Here is a 25,894-nt window from a genome sequence, read left to right as displayed (position 1 = left end):
ATGAAAAAAAGCCAGACCGCCAGCAGACTCGACAGTTTTTCCGTCTGATTGATGCGGACGCCCTGAAAGTATTTACCGCGCTTCTCTATATCTGGAGAACGGCGGCAAAACCCTGTTGAAACACTGACGCCGTCCTTCAATCTCGAAGCAGCTGCTTCTCCAAAAAGGCCGTCGAGCAACCGTTTCAGAGTAATTATGTGATTTCTACGTAATGACCAATGCACCTCGCAGGTACTGTTTCAGCATTCCTTCCCATCTTGTTTATGTCCTCATAAAACATGTCTGTTTGTTTTTTTTATCAGCAGAATAAACTTGGTACTAACTTGGTTTTTGATGAAGGAGGAATACGCAGATCTTCTTCCCCCTTGGGCTTCCCCCTCCTGCGCATCTTGCTCCTTCACGCCGACCGCCTGCACATCCTCCCCCGCCACATCCCATAAACCTTCTCTTTGGCCTTCCTCTCTTCCTCTTGCCTGGCAGCTCCATCCTCAGCATCCTTCTCCCAATGTGACTCTCGTCTCTCCTACACAGGTGTCCAAACCATCTCAATCTGGCCTCTCTCACTTTTCCACCGAACTGTCCAACCTGAGCCGTCCCTCTAATGCGCTCGTTCTTAATCCTGTCCATCCCCGTCACTCCCAATGAAAATCTCAACATCCTCGACTCTGCCGCCTCCAGTTCAGCCGCCTGCCTTTTTGTCCGTGCCACCGCCTCTAAACCGCGCGACGTAGCCGGTCTCGCTATCATCCTGTAGAGATCACCCCCCCCCCCCCCCCCACAATTCAAAGAGGAATACGCAGACGAGCGTCACAAATGTACTGGTGAGTGTGTGTTGCTGCAGCGCTTCCTGTCGCGGCTTAAGTTTGTTCTGGGACCTCATTCAGTTTTAAGCGGCGCTAGGCACATACAAAAAACGCCCTGCTGGTGATCTCCAAATGACACTGAAATTAAGCTAAGAATGTGGATAGTGACTCACCCAGTCCGGGCGGGATCTCCGGGCAGGGCGGCAGCGGCTTGGGCGAGGGCGTCTGCTCGGTCTCGGGCTTTGCGCTGGGCAGCAGCTGCTCGCCGGGCGCCAGGTAGCTGGCCAAGGTGGCGTTGGGTCTGGACAGGTTGTAAAAATAGAAATGGTGGCCGCCGGCCCCCGTGCCGCTCCCGTTGGTCCGGGAGCCGTTGCGTCCGTTGTTGAAGCGGCTGAAGAGGTCAAAGTGCTGCGAGTAGACGTCGAAGTACAGGATCATCATGATGAGGAAGTGGAGCAGGCAGAGAAGCAGGACGCCTTTACAGATCCGCTCCAGGGTCCGGCCCAGCATCAGCCGTGTCATGGCCGACGGCGACGACCAGTCCCTTCGATGGCCGGCCGCCACAGAGCTGGCCCGGCGCGGCACAGCTAAAGGCATGCGCTCATCCAGCGGGCCGGGCAGGTACTGGTTTTTACAGGTAAGACCTCTGATTCAGCTGGCCCTGATATCTGACTATCTGACATCTGCCCGGGTCATGGGGTCACGGTTCAAGACCTCGGCGGAAGGGACTTGAGTCTGAGCTAGCGCTCGGTTTCTGTTTCCCCATATGACAAGAGTACTAATATGCGTTCTTTGGAAAGTCAATCTCTCCGGTTTAGGTCACAGACTTCTACTCCATCTAGCAGTGTTACAGATATTCTAACAAGGCGTATTCACCCTTATTCCCATTTACGTAAAAATAAAGAAATGAATTCAAGATCATAAGGTCCTTGAAACCTTGGCTGGTATGGGCATGTGCTTATCTGGTGAATGAATCCCCAGGCCAGTACTTGATTTCTGCCATAAGTTTTACGGCTTTAACAGCGTAACCTACTTGAGGTCCAGTTCAAACGACGCCATTTGTATCCCACTGATATGAGCCGATCCAACAGGTCCAGCAACTGATGCTCGGGGCCCTAAAGCAATCTGCGGCTGTCTGGTGAACCGCCGCCGTCCACTGCAGCGAAACATTTATCAGAGTGCGGAGCCTCTGACACCGGCAGACGGGCTTCTGGAATCTCGTCGTTGGCCACGTTTCTTATAAGGCTACGTAGGCAGTCGGAGGTCGCAACCAGCAGCCGTCCTCGTGAGCAGAAGAAGTCGAAGGGTCCGGGCACCTAAGAGACAAGATTAGGGTTAGAATCTCATTTTGGTACAGCGAGAAAACGTGTTAAATGTAATAAAACGTTTTGGGTTTTTTTGTTGCTGTTTTTTTTTTTACGCTGCTATCCGCCGCATCCGGTATCATGTTTGAAAAGTAAAGCATTTCTCACAATATGAATTGAAACATCACCAGCGCTCTGCGAGCGCTCTTGGAGGTAAACAGCTCCGGCAGAGGAGACACCGTACACAAACACAAAGTCTGGAGCCGTGCTCGTCAACCGCAATTGACACGCCAACTCAATTTTCCAGTCACGCATTTTAAAAAGCCTTCATGACGGACTGAGATGACAAGAGGGAACAACCAGGGAATGAAAACGCAGTGGGAGAGAGAATGATGGAGGGAGGGAGGGAGGGGTGAGTGGGTGCGGTAGACCTTGCTCTTTGGCAATGTCTCCGCTAGGTCGATGGTTTTTTAATTAATTAGTGAATTGCAATGATGTTAAAAAAAAAAAAGCAAGTCCAAGTCCAAAGCAACAAAGTCATTCTACTTTCTATAACTTTTCATACTTCCTTGCACTGAATTTTGCATGTCATTCCTCTTTAATACCCTACTTTACTTACTCGATTTTTGGAAAGTAGGATGGCAGCACAAATGAATGCAGATCCGAGGTCTGTGCCGAGGTTATTTACATTTCTATGCTGTGTCTCGAGTCAAGATTCTATCTCTTGTGCTGAACCCTTTTCTTGAGAAATTCAACGGAGCATATATGTCAAATAAAAAAAATACATTTAAAAAACAACCCCCTTAAAGTGTGTTTATGTGGTTGTCTTATCACATAAACACACATAAAAACATATTTATGATTCACTTTATTTATAATTCCCCATTGAAATGTTACCCCTGTGCATTTCGTAAGCTCTTATCTGTTTTATCCTGTTATTGTAACGGACACTGACTGACTGAAGATTCTTTCCACACGCACGTTACGTGAACTAGGGCTGAACAATTTGAAAGTAATTGCGATTTATTTTTAGACCAATATTGCGATTGTGATTAAGTATGAGATTTTTTTTTCCTTATCTTCTGTATTATTCACTCAACACAAGCAATTAATCCTTCTATAGTACGACCTACACAACACTGGAAACAGTCAACATATAAAGTGCTCTTCTCTGTAGGCAAGGCCTACGTGTTATGATGAAATGAGATGAATTGATGCATGAATTGATACGAATAACAAATCTTTAACTATTGAATTGTAAAAAGAAAAACCTCCAATCACAGTAGAATATTGATTCATTGATTTAACTTCAAGCCTTGTAGGAGAAAATAATGATTTTTTCTATGAAGAAAAAAAAAAGGTCACAGCGAAAGCGTCCCCATTACGCACGGTTTCGTTCTATAAGGAGATGTAGAATAAAATAAAAACACACTGTCCCCGCGCACCGATCGCGGGCGGCCCCGTCACGACCACGCCCATCGTCGGTACCGTCGGAGAGGGAGACAGGTTTGCAAATCATGCCCTGCTCGCTCCCTCGGGCTGGAGCGCTAGGCGGCCGGCTTTTCTCGCCCTAGGAAGAGCCGGCCCTGGACAGCCCTACTGGCTCGATTGTGTAACATAAAAAAAAATAAAAATAAATAGATGAATGAATAAATAAACATTTTCTTTTTAAATCGCAGCCTTTGCGATTTGAAAATTGGAAATTGGATGTCGCCCAAGCCTGGCACGGCACCAATAGAGTGCAGCTCTATTTCCACAGGCAACACGGAGGAATTATAACAATGCAAAGTTCTGGTTCACAGCCAAAGATAGACGGTTGTTTTAAATGAATTTCATGTACATGCAGCTCCACGCAGCTAAAGGCAGCAGGCTTCAATTGAAAAAGGAGAAGGCGTTAAATGGTCACATTCCAAATCAATGTTAATGTCCAATAAATGTTGTCTGTATTGCATTACAGACAATTAATCTATTTAATTGTGTTCTTAAATTATAGGTTGTTAGCACAAGAAGTGCAATAAAATACAAATTGAATGTAGCAGTGTGGTGTGGGGGTGGTGAAGTTTGAGCAGTAGGGCTGAACGATTAATCAAATTCAAACCGACGTCGCAATTTAACCGAACGCAAATTTCAAATTGCAAAGCCTGAAAAAAAAAAAAAAGCGTTTTTGGTTTTTTTTGTTTGTTTTTTTTGTTTTTTTTAATGTTACACAATCTAACCAATAGAGCTGTCCAGGCGCGGAGAGGGAGCTCTCGGACGTCACCGACGATGCGCGCGGCAGCGATGGGGGGCCCCGTGATCACCGCGCCAGGACAGTGTGTTTTCAGTGTCCTAATGGAACTAAACGAGCGCATCGTCGTGCATGTGGGTGTATGCGCGCAACATTTTTCTAACAAATACGACATTTCTGCTGAAACACTGCATATGTCTTTAAATGTCAATTTTCAGATTAGAACAGCTACGAGACTGGACGTTAAATTAATGAGTCAATATTCTACTGTGATTGAAGGTTTTTCTTTTTACAATTCAATAGTTAAATATAGATATGTAATGCATCTTCATGTCATTATTATACATTAGGTAGTATGTCATTCATCAATTCATGTATCAGTATTCATCTCCTTTCATCATAACACGTAGGCCTCGCCTACGGGAAAGAGCAGTTTATATGTTGACTGTATCCATTTTTGTGTTGGTCATGCTATAGAAGGATTTATTGCTTGTGTTTAGTGAATAATACAGAAGATAAGAAACTTAAAAAATTAAATAAAAATAAAAATACATACTAAATCACAATCGCAATAATGGTCTTAAAAAAAAAAAAAAAAATCATGATTAGATTATTTTCCCAAATCGTTCAGCCCTATTGAGCAGCCACACCTGCCTTGGGTCTAGGTAACTGGGCCCAGGATCAGTGTGGCTGTATACCTGTTGCTCATCAGAGTACTCAACGAAAACTCCCATCCCCACACACACACACAGAGGAGAGGAGCTCTTGTCATGGCATGTTTTACATCTGCTCCGGGCTTGTTACATCTTTTCTCCTCGCAACAACAAAAATGGTGTGTTTTCAACACCATCGTCTGTGTCTCTGTGCCGGGGGGCCCCGAAAATGCCACCCGGGTGACGTGTGGCAGGCAAAACTTCTACGCACATGCATTTATTATGTTTGTGATATAAAATAATTCCAAAGTTTGTGTTCATTCGTGTTCCAGACGCCGAAATGAAGCCACGAGTCTACGGCAATAAAGAAGCAATCGCCGAAACATCCAGCCTTAGAGGTCACAGCCACGCTGTCCCAAAAGAAAATATCAAGTGGCATTCAAAAGAACTTTTAAAAAATTAAAAATTTGAAATGATATTTTTGAAGCGAAAAAGTCTGGTAGAATAATAGATAATGTTCCAGGGAGAATTTCTTATTAACATAACATTCATAATAACATCAGCTGAGTCGTTACTTGCTGTATCGGTGTAGATCACTTTGACTCTGCGTTAACAGAAGCGACATACAGTAGCTATGCCAATTGATGAAGCAATTCAGAAATGACTGTTAAATGATGATGATGCATGCTTATTAATATTTCTGGTAATACATGTGCAATTATCAAGCAGGGATCACATGCATGGGAATTTCTTGGAGATTTCAGAAGATTGTGATTTTTTTTGTAATGTAAACTTATTACAAGTCGTGCGATCCTTATAAATAGTGGGATATTTTGTTTGGTTGTTTTCACCAAACCAATCATCTATTTGCAAAATAAAACACATTCGACTTATATATGTACGACTGGTCTTATATTTAAAATTTAAGAATTTTATAAAGTGTGCCATTGGAAAGACGTGTTTGACAGAACCTCAACAAATTGAAATAGCTGCCAATACACGACCCGACCCGTGTGCAACCTGACCAAGTCCCATCGCCCTGTGCGGCGACCAGCCCACAGCGAGGGGAGAACAGAGTAGATCACCATTCCAGGGCCGTACAGAACTCATATCACATTCTAAATAACCGACGCTGAGACATCATATATCAGCCTCTGAGAGTACAGTTGTATTACCACAAGCCTCGTGGTGAGTTATACCAATGACAAACCGTGATTTACAGCCAACAAGCAGACGGTTGCTTTTTGTAATTTGTGCTGCGTTTCACAGAACCCGGGAAAATCGTAATAACGTACCTCAAACGACTAAATTGGACCACATGTATTGCTGCCTTCATGTATATTTAGGCCTGACATGCTATTGTTATTATTCAGACTTTTACTACTATCGTTTTAAAACGTCCGGTCGGGTGGTGGACGAGATGAGTTTGAGGAGTAAGACGCGTTGTGACATCATCCAAATTGCTCTAAATGTGCAGGTGGTGGCTACGAACATGCTGTGCGAGCTGGGTGGTGTAGACTCAATCGCTCTGTAGCGGTTACAAACTACGCGCATGTGTGTATATCGCCTTATCTGCTTAATGTCGGCGGGGCGTTCCGTTTGATATTTTATTATTTTTCCCTTTTTGTAAATATAAACACTGTCTGTTTTTATTTTAGTCCCTGAAGTTCTAAAGGTTGGTGAAATGTCTGAGGGACATGCAGTGTTTCATCCATTTGAATGGAATCGTGTTGTTCCACAGAGTCATTTCCTTCAGGACTCTGTGGACTACAGGTAATAGACAGCCTCCTTCTAATATTGAGGATAAAGTCATAACGCGCAACAAGTATATCCTTGTATTAGTAATTTAGCGCGTCACCGGGACTCACCGTGTAATTACGTGAGCCGATGCTGCGTTCATTGGAAACTGGGAAAATTTAACTTGTTGTGGATGCAATGCCGATATAAAGAGGAGCAACAACACCAACTGATGGGAACACGAACATTGGTAATTGGTGTGGATAAAGGACCCTGTGTATTTCTGCCTGCAGCTATCTTTAGGCTTCGGGATGAGACCCCTGTAGTTATTGTTGAGATTTGTATTATTTTCTTTCTCCTTGGCACATTTTGGGCTGAAAGGGTCTGGACCTGGACAACCACTGCTGCTATGGATACGGTTGAGGTCTCGTTAGAAACAGGACATCGCAGACATTTTGCGCTTCAAGTTTGGGACGAGATGTATACAGTACAGTATGGTATCTTCCAAAATACCACGGTATACAGTTTTCACAGTATTAATTCCCCCCATTTGTTTTCTGTATATTCAATTCATAAATAGTTGATATTAAAAAAGGAAAAACACACGGTGAAGCCTCTGACATGGCGCAGCACGGGAAGGCGCTTGTCGGGAATTTGGACTCATCGTCGTCACAAACTGCGTGAGCCGATGCTGCGTTCAATGGAAACTCAGAAAATGTTAAGGATGTAGAGATGAGCGACAGCGCGAATAGATGCTGCTTTCCATGGGAATTCAAAAATGTGTAATTGGTGTCAATAATGGACCCCGTGCATTGCTTTTTTAAATCTTGGCATTTTTTCCAGGTTAAAGCATCTGGAACATGACAACAGCAGTATGCAAAGACATGGTTGAGGTCTCATTAGAACCGGGAAATTTCAGACATCTTGTCATTTAGGTTTGATCTAGATCGATCCACATTTGGAGCAGAAATTTGCGAAAAACTGTCGCAATTTATGTTTCAAGAGCGGCCTGCTTTGTGACATCATCCGAAGTTAAATAAGTCCAAGCTTCAACTCTCGGAACTTGCGGATGTCACATCTAGACAGACAGCTTGAGCCAGTGCAGCATTTAATGGAATTGGGGAAAACAAACTCATGCTGCCTTTTACAAAACCCAGAAAAACTAAAATCGGCCAAAGAAGCCGTTTTCGAACCGCAGGAAGTTATAAGAACCTTTGGAGGAACCGACTCTTTCTTTTGTGTCGGCACTGTACGATCCAGGAACGACCGTAATTGTTAAAACACAGTTATTGAGGGATATTTAAACTGAGCAACAGAAGAGGACATAAGTGTTAAGGATGTGGTCAAGATTAACCCAAACGCAGGACCCAGGGTTTTAGGAGTTTGTAGAGGGGTTTAATACTATGCGGGCACATAGATGTAGAACGTGCGACAAGACATGCAACAAGGCGACACCTACTGAGTGAATGGGGCCCAGTAAAATACCGAAGGAGTGGCGAGGAAGATGGAGACAGGTGGTGAGATTACCGACTAGGGACAGGTGTGCAGTGAGAGGGATGCGATGTGACACCAGACAGAGACAGAGGGAGCCAGAGAGGGACAGAGGGAGCCAGAGAGGGACAGACAGGGAATCAAGGCAGGGGAGGAGCAAGACAGTAAGTGCACATTGAGCCTGATTAAGAAGTGGAAAATGAGGGATTCTGTTGAAACCAAACCACGGTCAGGTAGACCAGCAAAGATTTCAGCCACAACTGCCAGGAAAATTGTTCAAGATGCATGCATGACTCTCTGAAAAAATTGTGGTCTGGCTGTTTCAAGATGCACAATAAGGAGGTACTTGAAGAAAAATGGGCTGCATGGTCGAGTCGCCAGACGAAAGCCATTTCTGCGGAAATGTCACAAAGTATCCTGCTTACATTACGCCAAACAGCACAGAGACAAGCCTCAAAACTTCTGTAACAAAGTAATTTGGGACCAAAATTGAACTTTTTGGCCACAACCATAAACGTTACATTTGGAGAGGAGTCAACAAGGCCTATGATGAAAGGAACACCATTCCTACTGTGAAACACGGAGGTGGATCACTGATGTTTGGGGGATGTGTGAGCTACAAAGGCACAGTAAACTTGGCCAAAATTGATGGCAAGATGAATGCAGCATGTTATCAGAAAATACTGGAGGAAAGTTTGCACTCATCAGCCCGCATGGGACGTTTTTGGACATTCCAACATGACAATGATCCAAAACACAAGGCCAAGTCGACCTGTCATTGGCTACAGCAGAACAAAGTGAAGGTTCTAGAGTGGCCATCTCAATCTCCTGACCTCAATATCATTGAGCCACTCTGGGGAGATCTCAAACGTGCAGTTCATGCAAGACAGCCCAAGAACTTACAGGAACTGGAGGCTTTTTGCCAAGAAGAATGGGCAGCTTTGCCATCTGAGAAAATGAAGAACGTCATCCACAACTACCACAAAAGACTTCAAACTGTCATTGATGTTAAAATGGGCAAGGCATTAACAACTAGGGTATGTCAACTTTTGGTCAGGGTCATTTGGGTACTTTCTTTTGTCATTTTGATTTAAAAAGAGTAAACACAGTTGTTTGCCGATAAAAAGCTTCACCCAACCATTAACCATGGGTGGAAGAAAGGTTTTTGTGTTATCGTTCATATTCTCTGAAGAAATCATAAATTCTCCCAGGGTATTTAAACTTGTGAGCACAAGTGTAAATGCCTGAGCTGTTGATTTAAATATTTGCCCTCTGGAGCATCAGAAATTGTATTTTCATCGTCATTGTGATATGAACATGCGCAATAAACACATCAGGTGAAGTCTCATTGGGAACGGTATGTCACAAACAACTTGTGGTTGAAGTTTCATCCAAATCGATCCACATACGGAGCAGAAATTTGTGAAAAACTAACCAAATCTGACCCAAAGTTGGAGCTGCTTGACTAACATGCCACTATTCGTAAACAAAATGAACCAGATACGATTTACATTTAGACACTTTATGACCTCATCATACTATGTACTATAAATGTCGAGGTTCAGAATTCAGAATGTACATTAGCACCGAGTCCAGTGTGCGGTCTAGGCTCCGTCGCTCTGTTGTGGTTAGAGATCATAAACTATACATTGACGTGTGTATTTATGTACCTTCTTAGCTGGTAGATGTCTGTGGATCTGTTCAATTGGTATTTTATCTCTGCGGTCCCCATTACTTTGCCGGATTAATGGAAAAATACCAAAAAAAAGTAGTCCACAAAAACTTGTGACCACGTGGAGTCGAGTCCACTCGAATGTGCAAGTAAGCGATGCGTTCAAGATCCAGCGAGCCGTCGGTAAAATAGAAGCCGTGCAATGGTGATTACCCACAGAAATACCACAACATTTTAAGTAAAGGAGTGAATTTCAAGGAAGCAAAACTTATTGAAAATGTATTTGAAATATTATTCACGAAAAAGTCACCACTTTCATAATTGACGCACACGAGACCTAACGTCACCAGCCCGCACTGCACATATACTTACATACAACAAGGTAAGTTATAACAATGACAAGGTTTGGTTAAAAGTCAAAAATAAACAGTTGTGTTGAAGAAACATCATGTACAAACAGTGTCCTACAGCAAAACTTGGCAAACTTAAATTAAAAGACAAAAGGTCTTAAGTATTACAAAAGTTCTTCCATAAAAATTCTAATGCCAAATTCATGTTAGTGTTCCAGAAATGTTGTCTCCATTACAATATAGGCAAGTAATCTATTCAACTGAATTTTCAAACTGTAGATTATTAACAGAAAAAATACAATGAAGTAGTTATTACAACTTGTATTTATTGTGATTATAAAATAACATGTATTCATTGTTATTGTTATGCAAAATAATTACAAATGTTGTTTTTGTTATTGTTCCAGATGCTGAAAAATAGCCTAAAGTCTAAGACAATAAAGAAGCAATTGCCCAGTTGTCCAAAAATCCAGCCCTCAAGGTTAATCCGCGTTGAGTGGTGCAGACGTAAATCCACGATGTTTGTAACTTTTGTAACTTGTGATGTGTTCCACAGAAAGACGTACCTAAAACTAATAAACTAGACCCTGCGTATCGCTGCTTGCAGCTATATTTATTATTAGTGTTCTTATTTTCTGCTGTATATTCTCAGATAGACAAAAGCATGATGGGGAGGCCAAACCTCCAATTCGTCAGTCACTTCTCCAGACGGATACAGGCGGTGATACAGACAGACCGGCCTTTACCCCTCTTCTGCTCCATTCTGCTTCTGCACCAGCAGCTCAGTGACCAACTGCTCACCCCGGGCACCTCACAGGTGTCTTCCTATCAGGACCTCACCAGAGAAATAACCAATCCGCTCCGTTTACTGTTTGCCGAGCCGTTTTTCTCGGTGGATAAATGTTGAAAAAGTGTGATCCCACGAGCCTGACTGACGACCACGTATAAAAGATCCACGTACGTCTATTCATCTTCGTAGCCCTGTACGGGAGCACACAAATAAAAAAGCACATGACCCACCGACTGTTTTCCACGCCGGCATTTTTGCTCATCTGACATTACTCTAAAAAAAACAAAACACACCGGATTGAGGGACGGAGTTTGGCTTTTATTTACTTTCGGTGCTGGAAAGGGTTGATTGCCCCAAACATCGGGATATCAAAAGGATCAAAGGAACTACATTTTTTTTTTCCCCCCACTCGCTCCCTATTGTTCCGGCCCATCGTTTTTCCCTCCCTCGCCATCTCACTTTTGCCCGCTCACCCTCTCTCCGACCCTCCGTGGAGACCGGCTGATGAGGACGCTGGAAGCTCCGAGTGTCCACTTTCAACTCCGAAGGCAAACAATTCCCAGCGAGACATCCCAGATAAGGGGATGAATGCAGCGGCTGTATGAAGTATTTGAGGACGGCAACGGTCACAGAAGACGGAAACAGGGATGGATCCCTATAGCCGCTCGATCTATGTAGTTTATTCGAGCATCCACCCTATTATCCCCTACTTTTTTTAACGGCGGCAATAACTTTTAACAGCCTCGGACTCTCCCGATCATCCCCGATTCACATCCGTACGGAAATGAAAAGAAAACATCCAGAGTGGAACTCAACTGTCGGCTTCGATCAGGTCCCATCAGGGTTTCTATGCTAAAGGGTGAATGGGCATTGAATGCGGCCACTTTGAGGAAAGGAATAGCCCTGCTTTAGAGTAGCTCTCTGACAACCATTATTGCCGCCGCCATCATCCCCATCATTATCATACACCCAGAGCGAGTCGAACCCCCATACACGGCAAAAAAAGGTTGCGGCGGGGGTGGAAAACAGAATAGGACAAAGAATATAAAAAACGGGTTGATTGAAGACAATTGACTTAGATGCAGGGAGAAAAGTACAAAAAAAGGAAAAGGCAGAACGGGTGTCAGAGTTCAAGGAATGAACATTATTCTAAAGCACTGACTCACAGTTGGAGTGATTGCCGCCTCAATTTCCCCTCGGGGATTTGAGAAGTGTTATCTTATCTTACATTTTAAGAAGCATTTTCATCACGACGCGCTGTGTTGGAAGAAAAGCTTCCCCGGAACTTTTCAAGGTACAATCAGTCGCGGTTTGTCCAAGCATTCTGCTGCTAAACACCCGGCATTACACGCGTCGCGTTCGGCAATGCTGATGTAGTTGATATGGCTGCCTTTAGAGGGCGCAATTTGTCACTATTTGCGCCTTTAAATAATGCCAGCGATACATGATTGGTTGTCAAGGGAACAACTCATGAGTCACGGGACATGCAATCAATCTATTTCTGCATTTGATCAATTAACCTTGAGGCTTTAAACGTCAAGTGTTGATATGTTACTTTTTATTTAAAACATAACCTACGTTAATATCTCATTCTATGTACCTTTCTGTAACCGAGCAACCCAGTTTAAAGTGTGAAACCACACAGGACTATTGAACATTGCAAAGAATTTCCGACTGTAATTTACCTCAAATTACCACTTTTAGTCTTTTGGATGCTAAATGGATGTTGAAATGATTCTCCTCAATGCTCATGTCATTATCTGTTATCCCCAAACTTTTTTTCCCCGCCAAATCATCCCTTTTACCTGCAATCATCGACGATCTTTCTCCATAGCTGGGATTAAAAAGGCCCGCTTCATTATCTGTGGGAAATAGTCTGTAAATTGTTCTTGCTACCTGCTGCTTGATTGGCAAGATGCAGTGAGGAGTAATTGAAAGAAAAAATACAGATATCCTTTATTCCACCGAAATGGTCCACCGGGTTTAGTGATGTGTCAAAGTCATATTACGGTGAAAAGGGGTTCCGTTTTGACTGGTCCGCCTCCATTAGATGACTCCAAATAGACCTTTAACATTAACATAACATAATAGGAATTGGCTGGAACAAATTCTGTCCTTTGCTGCTGGAATATTTAACTTGGAGTGTGTACGTACAAGAAAACAATTACTTTTACCGTCTTGGATTCACCCATGAGCGGAAGGAATGGAGTTCAGTCAGCACTACAACCCAAATGCTGACCCAAAGAGAAACTGATTTATGGAAAGAATGAGAGCGAGAGAGAGAGAGAGAGAGAGAGAGAGAGAGAGAGAGAGAGAGAGAGAAAGAGAGAGGGTTATTTCGCTTTTTGCAAATACACTGCATAGATACTTGACTTTGTTATAATCTTTTTCTTTCTATGAATATTTGATTTGGTCCTGATCCTTTTTTCAAAAGGATACTCTTTTAAATACGCAAACAAACACACACGCACACGCACACACACACACACACACACACGTTCCACGTGGTTTGACAGGTACAACGGTGAGGAGTGAACATGGAATGTGTGTTGGCGCCGTAGGAGTAGGGTGTAGGACATAGGAATCACATCCATTCTAAAAGACGCATTGGGAGAAAAACTGTCTTTACTGTATTACAGCATCAAAATAAAAATAAGAATAACATCATCCCCCCCCCTGCCCTCCGACGCTCAATCCCTGTCGCTCTACCGCCCCTTCTCCATCAATTGTCACGGTTCAGTTTGAAAAGAAACGTCGGATTAATCAAGGAGGGCGTGGAAAGGCGAGACGCAGGCGGAGGTTTGTTGGCGCACGTTAGAAAGGCGGGAACATCAACAGAACCCCCCTGACAGCTGGGGGCTGACACGTGTCGGGAAACCAGTCTTTCACTGTTCCTACGCGTGTTTTCATGCCATATGACAGATATAGATATAATCAGAATTAATTCTGAATTCAACTTTAAATGACTAGGGGTGTGCTTATTAAATGGCTTCTACATAAAAAAATATGCTTTATGAGTAAAATAATACATGACCAAGGACCTTGTATGCATGGCGTCAGAGCAACATCTATTATATATACGTAGCTATACAGTACGCAGTAGAGCCCCTTAAATGCTGCATAACTGAGCATGTGAATAACTACTACTACTACTACTACTACTACTAAGTGTTTTAGATGATTAAGTTCTATGTTTGTGAGATAAATGTAATGGATGACTTAAAACACACACACACACACACACACACACACACACACACACACACACACACACACACACACACACACTAAAGAAACTCCAAATGAACTGGCCTCTAACGCAGAATGTTGACAACATCTGTATCTTTAAATTTTAATTGGTTGCCAGACGGGTGGCTGACTGGTAATTTGTGTGAGTGCATTATTCATCAGGCCCCCACCAAGCATATGCTGGTAGCACAGATAGTCTGGGACTTTTACTTTGGAAGGGAAATGATATGGGGAGCACCCCCCGGGTTTGGATGTTTTTGAGCAAAGTCATGCTTTTGGAGATGGAAAAAAAAATGTAGGCCTTGTGATTTTTTTTATATGCGCTTATTGAAATGATATGGACTACTGTTTATAAGGCCTCTAGAATCTATTTTTTCTCAAGTTTTATAATTTCTATAATAACAATATTGTGGCGTATAGTGCCTGTGTTAGTAGACCACTGGAGCGTTTGGGAGTTGAGCTTTGCCTCAGTCGTACGGTCACATTTTAAATATTGAAGTTTTAATGGTATTTGTATGGCCACATTTAAAATGTTCATGTTATTTTACAAAACATGACTATTTCATGAGGCCATGTATTTCTATGAATTGAATCCTGCAATGGGGGAAGGTTTGCAGGCGGAAAGATCTGCCATGGCACCATAGGTATAAAGCCATGTTCTTAACGGCTAAGGTTTATTTACTCACGTCTCCTTGTGTTCATGATCACTGCAAATGATGCACTGTGGGCTCTTTCCTTGGACTCGTAAGGTGATAGAATGAAGAAAATGTAACAAACAGATTTGAATGTTGAAAGCCGCTTTGGTCCGCTTCGTTTACCGGTTTAAAATTTTAAATATCATTTGATTTTTTTTTTTTTTCATGTTTTGCTTTTCCAAATTTTATAAATCAAATTTAAAATGTCCATATTTAAAATAATATTTTCTTCAACGTTTACAGATTCACATCAAAATTTCAAGTTCTGGATATTCATAAGATTATATTAAGGCCGCTCAAACTTGAATGGCTGAATTTAGATTTCAAATTTTATTTTTCGATATAGAAAACCATCCGATGATGGTAGTTAACAGATGGATATTAACTAAATGGAATTTAACGGTAAATGGTAATCAAACCTGAATGTTATTGAACAGCGTCAATTCCATTCTCCCAAGATTTTAATCCACCTCTATATCTACCCTTGATCCTATACTCGTAAATGCTTTGGGAAAAAAAATGCACCTCCCGGCACCTCATCTTCAGTTGACATCATGCTAGCACTGACCGCCGCAGCACAATCTTGCCAGAATTGGGTTGACGCTGGCTCCCGGAGTTTTCCCAGACTCGCTCTGAGCGAATTACCTGACTGGACACTGGCTCAGTTCTGTCCGACTCCTCCACGCCGACACTGCGGCCGGAATGACCCCAGATCACACCGATACTGTATTTTGTATTGCCTTCCTCCTGGTTCCTGGTTCTTAGCCATATATTTCTTTTTTACGATATGGAACTTACAAAATATAGGCCTCTGCCATTTCCCCCCAGCTACCTATCCCAGAGCTTTCCGACAGCTGCGACGATGCAACTTAGTGCTCTCGGTTACTCCGTCGGGGATGCTTTGTTTTATGCTATTGGATTATTTCATCGTTGCATAAAGTTGTGAGAACTCATACCCGCCCATCAATTAAAGTTCTCTTCCATTTTGGACAGACTTCTACCTCCTGCGATCTCATCATGTCATTGACTGCAATTTGTCAGGTCAGTGGCAAATGGGGTCAAAGTTCAAATTGGCCAACCTCTACAATAAACTGTGTGTCTGAAACCCCGTCCCTGTTCAGGGACCTCCGGCACAGAGACACCGACGACGGGGTTTCAGACACACAGTTTATTGTAGAGAGTGGGCTAGGTAGAACAAGCCCAGGAGCAGATAGAAGAAGAAGAATCTTTATTCGTCACATGACCGCACTACAACACATGCATATATATAAACACACACACACACACACACGCACATGCTTTGGGTGGTGGCCAGTGAAATGAGGCCTCTGCATTTCTTCCATCCTGGCTTGTCCTGACTCCGGGGGGGGGGGGGCAGCCAGGAGCAGTGGGCAGCATTCGTCGACGCGCTCGGGGACCTGGTACCGAGTGTCCATCGCTGGTCGGACGGTGGTGATGTGTGCATGTTTTTTTGGTAAGGGGTCCTTACTGACGTGAGGTGGAGGAAACCCCATGTGAGCACGGGGAGAACATGAAAACTCCACACAGAAAGGCTCCTATTTGGGAGATAACCCGCCCGGAGCGCGGTGCCGACAGCGCCCCCGAGCTGCGCCGTACTGTTGTATACTGTGCTGTATTATCCCAAACACTACCTCACACTATTCACATTCACATGCCACTTTAATTCACATGCCACTTTAAATGCACATATCTGTATATACATAGCCATATTCCTTCAACCTATTCCATTTTATTTCAATTTATTTTTTATTGTATTTTATTCTATATATTTTTTATCTTATTCTATAAGTATTCCACTTACTGTATTACGTTTTAGGAGTCAGTTAGTCGGTCTATTAGAAAGGAATTTTCTACTTTTTATTTTATTTTATTTTAGTACTTTTTCCTAGGACTTCTTGTGTGCTATCACCGGGTGCGTTGCATTACATTTCACTGCATATATGTATGGAAGTATGTATATGTATGTGACAAATAAAAATCTTGAATCTTGAATCTTGAATCTTGAGCAGGAGTCGAACCCAGGACCTTCTTGCTGTGAGGCCGCAGTGCAATGCATGTGTCATAACAAGGGCTCCTCACACTGGCTGTGAGTGTGGGGATGAGGGTTTTACCTGCTGCTCGTTAGACCAACCAGTGAGCAAGAGGCAGCCTCTCTGATCCCAGGCCCCAATTACCTAGACCCAGGACAGGTGGGGCTGCTCAAACCACACCACCCCCACACCGCCATTAGTTTAGCCATGAACATCATAAACAACCACCGTTTTGGTTTTTTTCATGGGGGAAAAAAAACCCGGACTGATGTGTGAGTATTATCTGAACACAATGAGGATATACTGTATCACCTAATAAGGAGATTGTTCGAGTGCTGAGGGTTAACTAATGAGGTTATAATACAGTAACTTCTAAAATCCAATTGTTTTTCAGTACATGTGATGATATACAATATATTGCAAAATCACGATTTCCCAATAGCGGTCAGGCCTTCCCACACCTCACGTTGTTGTGGCCACTACTGCCGACCTCATAGCTTCCACCGTGAGCCAGTGTGGACTGGTCACTGTGGGAATGTTAACACCAACGAAGGTTGACGAAAAACTCACAATCACAATCATCACAATTTCCACAGGTAAGGTCTTTTTAGGTGTTGTAAACGATAAAGAGGGAAAACAGGAAAACAGAAAAGGCTCGGTGGAATCTGGATCGTCACTATCCTGGCTCAATGAAAGTGAGGAACACTAAGGATGACAGGGGGGAAAATTGCAGATGTTTAAAAAAAAAAAGGACAACGCCATTGCATCGCCGCAGGCAGCTCATCAGCATATTTCTGTCCATCCGGCTTGTTGAATACACAATAAAACGTCTGAATTAAATAGGCCGTGAGGTCGGCCGTGACATCATCGAGGAAATGTGAAACTTGATGTGACAGAGCGGAAGGCGCCACTTTAGCCGTGTCCATGCCCCCCCCCCGCACGCACACGCACACACACACACACACACACACACACACACACACAGGCCCATATGTACATACATATAAACAACACTTCCAAACCGCGTGTTGCGTCGTGCGTCCTTGGCACCGTCTCCTGCTCCAGCAGATGCTCTCGGCAGAGCCCTTGGGCTACGGGCTTTTGTTTACTTCGTTTACGTTTCCTCACTGATGTGGAAGACCTCCTTTGTTCAAAGCCATCCCAGTCCTGGGACAACAAACCTATCATTTTATTTATTTACTTCTTATTTGTTTTTTGTTTTTTAATCCAGCATTTGACTCAAATTAGAGATAGCAAGTGGGGTGCAGAGACAGAGCTCATTTGACATTTCAATACAAATTTGCGACTTCAATCGCGGCAGACTGTGCCACATGTGCCAGCATGCTCCAAAACGAAACGGAGGATTCGGAGTAAAAAGACAAGAAATTAACAAGAGTTTGCAAACACTTTCCAGACCTCGCCCTGTCTGAATGTGGTGTAAATATTACATGGGTGATCGTTCAGTCGATCTTTCTTGGGTTTGTATTGATCTGTAATGAGAACGGTGTCCGGGGAGCTATTCCACGGAAGTTCATTTTCATAAACTTCTTTCTTTGCTGGGGCTCCCCCCCCCCCCCCAAAACTGACAGAATGAAAAAAAAGTTTCCATAAAATATTTTAAGTATCTAAAACATTTTTTTTTTTTATGTCTGGTAAACGCCTCTGTTGGTAATTTTGTCTCATTTTGTGAATGTTGTTTCTGCTCTTGGCGAATTTGTAGTGCGGCCACACCAGGTCTGCAAAGTGTTTGCAAACTCACGTCAATTTCTTGTCTTCTTCTGTTTTGTTTTTTCGAAGATGCTGGCGCGTCTGATGCAGTCTGGCGTGATCGAAATTTGTAATGAAATGTCAAATGAGCTCTGTCTCTGCACCCCACTTGCTGTCTTGAATTTGAGTGCCGGTGTTCAATGGAGGTGGGTGCTTTCTGGTGACGTAATGGTGTCACTTTGCGCCGGGAGCTTGTGGCAATCTGTGACCTCTTGTGGCGGTGGCACCACAAGACAAATGCCAACAAACCACAGGGAAAAAAGTGACAGCGGAAGAAGTGGAGGGAGTATTATGAATTATGAATCCAGCGGCGGGTGTCGATACGAAAGGCGGTGGACTTTTGAATCTGTTTCTAAGATGTTTGGGAGTTGGAAATAACGGAATGGAAGTAAATGGAAGCAAACAGACGATTTACAGCTCACTCCGGAGGACAAACGACAAACCGTAGGTTTTGCAGTTTGTGGTCTGACAGAGCGTTTTTTGTTTTTTTTTGTTTGCCACGTTCGCAGACACCGCGTGTCACCGCAGCGCCGAAATGACCTGGCGCTCCGTGACGGGATCGGCCCCGGTCACTGTGTGGAACTCTGAATATTCACGGCACTACACGCTTGAGTCCACACATCATCAGGCGACGGCACTCGTTCACCTCCAGTAAAGCTGTTCAAAAACGGGTTTTTAAAGGTCTGGTTTTGCATACGAAAGTTCACCGCCGCCCCGGCACGCAGCCGGAGTCCGCATTCAAATAACGAGCGGAGCCAAGAACAATGACCGTCCTGGAAGTAAACACCCGGAGAAAAGGTCCTTCAAGGGAGCCAGAATCCTCAGGTGGATCGAGATTACAGGCACACTTTCTCCGGCTCTTTCTTTGCGTTTCTCTTACCTCCCTCATCCTCCCTCCTCTCTCTCCCGCATCCTCCCCACCTCTCCCATCCGTTCTTTCTCTCTTTCACCGCCTCTACCGGTCCTCCTCCCTTCTCTCTCCTGCCTTCTCTTTAACTCTCATCCTCCCGTCTCTCTCTTTACCTCTCTCCACCCCCCCCACGTTCTCTTTGACCCTCTCATCCACCCTTCTCTCTTTACCTCTCTAATCCTTCCTTCTCTCTCTGTATTGCACTCCCTGCACCTCGCTCAATCTCCCTTCTCTCTCCGGCATGCTCTTTACCTCCCTCATGCGCCCTTCTCTCTGGCACTCTTTATCGCAGCCTCTCCCTCTCTCTTTTTAGTCTCTCTCCTCCTCTCTCTCCATCCTCCAGCTTCAGGCTCCTTGTGCTCCAACCTGCAGGCCAGCCCTCCTGGTCTCATCAAAAATGCATTATCCATGCTACACTTGATAGCGCGGCGCTTGGCTCTCCTGCCTCCAGCATCGCAGAAGGAGAGTCCATCTCCCCGGCCAGGCCCTCAGCACATCACTGGAAGCCAATTGTACCACGGCTTGTTAAGTATTTTAGAGGGTATAGCCAAGCTTTACTTAAAGTCACAATTTAAGATTTTCCTTGTGAAGAATCCCGTTTGGATTGCATTGACAACCAACTATGAATAAAGCTGGCACACACTATATGGAAATTTACATGAAGCCACTTAAGCCCCTTTCCCCACATGGAATGAAAGCCGTAAATCCACTGGCAATGTTCCATATTGACGTAATGTGTGAACACAAGGCGGTGTCAATGTTCTGTGAATGTCGTTCCGTAAATCTCCTCACTAGTACCATTTGCAGGGAAATGCGGTAGGGGTGTGAATGGAAGTGTGTGCGAATGGCAGCGGTAACATTGCCCGGACAAGCACGTAAAGCAGCTGTGGAGCCGAATCCAAATAGCGGCAAAGCATGAATAGTGTGTTTTTACGAATATTTAATCCGTACAAATAAATTATTAATAATAATAATAATAATAATAATAATAATAATATTTGTTTTGTGATACGATCACGCTGATTTAATAACATTGGGTTAGGGCTATTGCGTCCGGGGACGAGGCTCCGTCACCGCTCCATCAGCGGAGGGTGAGGCGGGGTGACGGGATGTGAAGCGCTGGTCTCTGAGAGCCAGGAAAAATTTTTTTACCAATTCAGATTGTACATCCGTAGCCGAAAGATTGTCCAAACGATGCCATCTACACTGGACTATAAGTACTAACCCTAACCCATTATGTACTGTATTCATAACGGTCACCTATGTGGGAACAGACTCCACACGGAACTTTTCCATAAAGGACGCCAATGTGTGAATGACTAAATACTGCTTTTTCCGGATATTTTCTATCCATCAATGTTATGGATGAAATGTGGGAAAGGGGCTTATAATTCTATTTACGATTCGAATACTTTGTGTCGGTACTGTTATGCAACACCAATAGGGCTGCCCCCTGAAAGTCGACGAGTCGACTCATCAGTCGGACTGAGAGTTTTAAGTCCAATAGTCGTAAAACAGATAGAAGCCTACAAAAATGCATAACATTTCAATGAGGGATTATAAATAAGGGGAATCATGAGATGAATATATTTTTATATGTGTGAATCGGCTCTCTGTGTGCCCCGATCGCGGAGGGCAGTGCCCCGTTACTGCAAATAAAACAACTGAAAACAGTGTGTTTTTAGTTGTTTTATTTGGAGGAACGGGGACGGGGCATGGAGGAACGATTGCTCTATTAACAGCTCGTGCCCGCATTCACATTCCTCCGTTACCCCCCCACTAAACATCAACACGTTACTCAAAACTTTACTCTTTCTGCAACAATGGCTGCCATCTCCACTTTTGATATTTTGAATTCAGAGTGCTCCAGACGGCAGGCGCAGTTTAAGAAAATTCCAGGAATTAATTTGTGTGAAACACTATGGCGAGCCACCTGGGACAAATCGCCTTGTGAAAGTGAGAGAAGGTTATCTTAACGATTTGCCATTTCCTCACTGTTGGCAAACAAAATAAGCGAAAACTCACAATGTGACCCACGGTCTCCATATTTAACATCGAAGCAGGTGTTGCACTGAGTCTTCTCAATTTCAATATTAGCTGTCGAGCTCAGTTTAAGATTCAAGATAAGATAAGACTTAATTAATTCCCGCAGGGGGTTCAGGTGTTACGGCAGCAGAGGCTGCCAGAACAGTGAAAGTCGATGATATAGATAAAGAGAAAAGATATAGAAAAAATGAACAAATGAATGAGTAGCACTTTGTTAGCACTACGTTAACTGGGCAGGTGGCGGGTAAGCTAAAATAAAGTTTAAATAGTATACAGGTACTACTCACTTAACGACCGAGTTCCGCTCCTAGAACCAGGTCGTTGAGTGAATTGGTGGACAAGCGAGGACCCGCGTTATTTCACGGTAAGGGGGCGTGGCCATTGTGAACACTAGTGTAGTGAATACTGACAGACTGTGGGAACGAGACTGAGAACAGTGATGAGATGAGATCTATACAGTGTATATAGTTTATAAAGTATATATAGTGTATATAATATATATAGTGTATATAGTGTATATAGTATATATTATACACTATATACTAAAATACACTGGTATTATACGCAGTGTACAATACAGACTGGTAGAGAGCTGGTTGTAAGTCCAAACAGTCGTTAAACAGGTACCCGTACAGTGACAATACGTAACAATAATATGCAATGATAGTACTAGTAGAAAGTGGTATGCTGAAATATGCTTATAATACGGTTTAATATGGTGGTATAATACAATATATGTATCGTCGTATTTTAAAAGATATATCTATGAGTATATATCTTATCTATAATAAGATATCATTGAATCGGGGATGATCTCCCTCCAGCAGCAGAAACCACAGTAGGGATATGATCATGAGATCAAGGTGCAACGATAGAGAGCGTGAGAATACAACAGAGGGAGCGTCCCAAGACATCGTGTGGAGTTGAGTGGAGATACGGAGGATTTGGGTCATGTCAGCGAGATACAGGGAGCTGATGGCAGCGATGAGACGGATCGGGCTGGAGCTGAGGAAGAAACCTTCCCATGTTTACTACCGGTCCCTAAGAGCAGATGAATATAGAGCTATAGCTCACATCCTCTTTCAGATACAATATCGATATCATGATCTGAGGCTAGATATCGTCTGGGATTTTGGTTGTCATAATATTGTGATACAGTTACATATGGGCTTTTCCTGGCCTTAACGGCAGTGTTCTGAACTTCGTAGGCTGTTGTAGTTGTTCTAATCAAAGCCTCCACCTCCTTGGCCTTGGTCCACGTTTAATACTGATGATTGTTCTTCAAATATTTATTTTGTGTCAAGCATCACTACACATCTCCAAAATATTGTCAGCAAATCTATATTACGGTGAAATTTCATATATAAATATCAAATATCACAGAAATATTTTGATAATTTGTGATAATATCGCCCCACCCCAGAATCATCTAATATACCTGTATAATCTCCTTCTCAATAACCTTAACCCGAACAATAAATCTATCCAACGAAAAAAATAATCTATTATAATACCGTACTAATACAGTCCCCATATCAGTCAGTCCTTTATTCAAAAAAGCCTTGACATTGCTGGAACTGTTATTGTATTGTGTATATTCTGAAGCAGGGGTTTCCTATTTTAGTTGTTTTTTTAGGTTCCATTTGCCACTGAATGAAACTCAATGGCCAGACAGTGGTGAAAGAACGGCTCTGTCGCCATGCCGACTTTTCAGCGCTGATCAGCTGAATGGAATCAGCCGTTTACTAAGTGGCACTCAAGGGTCAAGTTCAAGAGGTTTATTTGTCACATACATATACATAGGTTCATACATATATGCAGTGAAATGTCATTCCAATGCACCCGGAGAATACGCACAATAAGCTGTAAAAATACTTGAATGTGCGTAATCGACAGAAGGCGCTCGTGCACCATGTGGGAGAGAAAACAGTGGCGAGAAAATATGTGCCTGGGCGGAGGGTTAAATGTGATTTGTGCGGCACACACGATGGTGATACCACTAGAGTTGGGAGAGATATGGAATAATTTACCGCCACCATAATCACAGATCATTTATACCATAATATCAGACAAAACGCTCTGCAAATCTTTTCAATATGATATCTTCCCATCATCTTTAAATGTGAAGCAGTTGGAGTTGCATGTTTTGTTTGAAACGTGCTCTACAAAAAAGGTTATTAATATGATATTATTATAATTATTATTATTATTATTATTATTGGGACATTTTTTTATATTATTATATACATGTATGTATATTTCTGCACCGATCCATTGTTTTTCAGTTCCGATCCGATTCCGATACATATGTTCGGATATAGGTACTAATTCCGATACAAGATCTCTTTTTTCTTATGATTGTTGTTGTTGGTATTATGTGCAAGGTTATATAAGGCTGCAGTAAATCACACAGCACTTCTTATTAAAGGGCAAAAGATATACAAAAATCCATTACATTTAAATGTATTCCAAAGCAATTTATTATAACGGCATGTTAAGTAGGCTGCACCTACTTCACATTTTACCTTTGCATATAAACAGGTCTAGGATTTCAAAGTGAATATTTGAAAAAAATAAAATAAAAAGATCCAGAACTGGATCTGGACCTGGAAGTTTGGTTCATACGTCAACGTCGCTGCCATATTGGAACCGTGGTGGAGTGGAGTGTTTTTGCACTGCACATAGATCATAAACCCTTGAATATAAAAATGACTCATTGAAAGCGGTTGAGAAATGTAAACATTATGATGGTTTTTACCCTACTTGTAGTTGTTTACAGGCCAGTGCCCGTTCCAATATGGCGGCGAAGTTGACGTGGGATTATTTTGGTTTTAAACCGGACGCAAAATACGTATCTGTGGACTTTTTAATCCTCATCCGGTGATTTGTTGCAGTGAGCCGCTGCACGAATAGAACTACAACTCCCAGTAGCTCTGTGGCGCCGCTTATTATATACGTCTGAATCATAACGTCAACGACAATCAAAAGATGTCCGTAAAAGGATATGGTATCAGGGTTCGATATAAGCACTGGCCTGTAGAATATAGTTGCACCCAGTCGATAAAGCAGTATGGCCCGGTGTCATGATTAGTCGACTAATCAATTGGGCAACTCGGGCAGTGAAGTCAACTTCGCAAGTGACAAAACTATTCATGATTGATAAGTGTAGCACGCGCATCACGAGAAACTCCGCCCGTACTCTAATAAGTGTAGAACACAGAAGAACGTGCTTGCATGAGAGAACGATGGCCGCAAGAAGGAGCAAAGTGTGGCCTTATTTTAGAGTGCTCGTTGTGTGGGATGAAGCTGTCTTACCACGGTTCTGCTACTGTGATGCAGAGTCATTTGCAACTTTCCGCCACTTTTCCACAATTTTCACAGGTCACTGTAGCACTTGGCCTATTGGGAAAAATAAAATAATCATTTGAAATAGCACCAGTTATATCATTTATGTACCGGTAACTGTTTTGACGTGCGGTTAATGGTCGATGTTGGGGGGGGGATGACCTCACGGCTAGTCGACTAATCAAGTAATCGACTAAAACGGTTAGTCGTTGACCACTAAAAAAAAATGAAAACGCCTATCCCTAGTCAAAGGAATCTACAAGCTGAAGTTTTCCACGAATAATTCTTTATCACTTTGAATAATGCTGCATTGAAAAAATAGTAATTACAATTTCATGTAAATATGCCAGGCTGGTGAGACCCCTTCGATCTCTACATCAAGTGGTTGCTAGCATTATAGTGATACTGTTGAGCTAGTAAAATGGTTTTACAACCTCCTGGTCAAATCTATATAGGTTCTTAGTTTATACGTCTTCATATTAACCATCACATATACGGTGATAAAAACCCTTTACAAAGATCGTCGTTTGCGAGAGAAGTAAGAATTGGATCCGATCCTCAAACAAATCTGGTCTGAAATATCCCACAGCCGCTTTTGGAACAGTGGCCTAATGCTCCTGGAAATGAAAATTTTAATACGAATAAAACTTGATAAAGCACTTGCGGAAGCATCGCCTACAGGAAAATGACAAATGTGTTTATGCTGCAGGTGCCAAGGAGAACGATGAAAATAGACGAGGAGAGTTAAGAGTTAGAGAGGAAATAAACGGATGGGGATCGGCAGCGGCAAAAACTCAAGATGTC

The 25,894-nt window shown here is 42.9% G+C and overlaps 1 protein-coding gene across 1 annotated transcript in view; it reads right to left on the bottom strand.

The window, feature by feature from the left end:
• Positions 1–1,325, bottom strand: part of b4galt2 (UDP-Gal:betaGlcNAc beta 1,4- galactosyltransferase, polypeptide 2) — a gene marked incomplete at both ends in the record, with an annotated part of 141,615 nt that extends 140,290 nt beyond the window's left edge. Inside the window, one exon of the mRNA XM_080011464.1 lies at positions 977–1,325. Coding sequence (XP_079867590.1) covers positions 977–1,325 — 349 coding nt within the window. The remainder of the gene's footprint in view (positions 1–976) is intronic.
• Between the last annotated feature and the right edge of the window lie 24,569 nt (positions 1,326–25,894).

Source organism: Zeus faber (assembly GCF_960531495.2).
Source record: "Zeus faber genome assembly, chromosome: 12".
Taxonomy (NCBI): Eukaryota; Metazoa; Chordata; class Actinopteri; order Zeiformes; family Zeidae; genus Zeus; species Zeus faber.
This window is presented reverse-complemented; position numbering and strand designations above follow the sequence as displayed.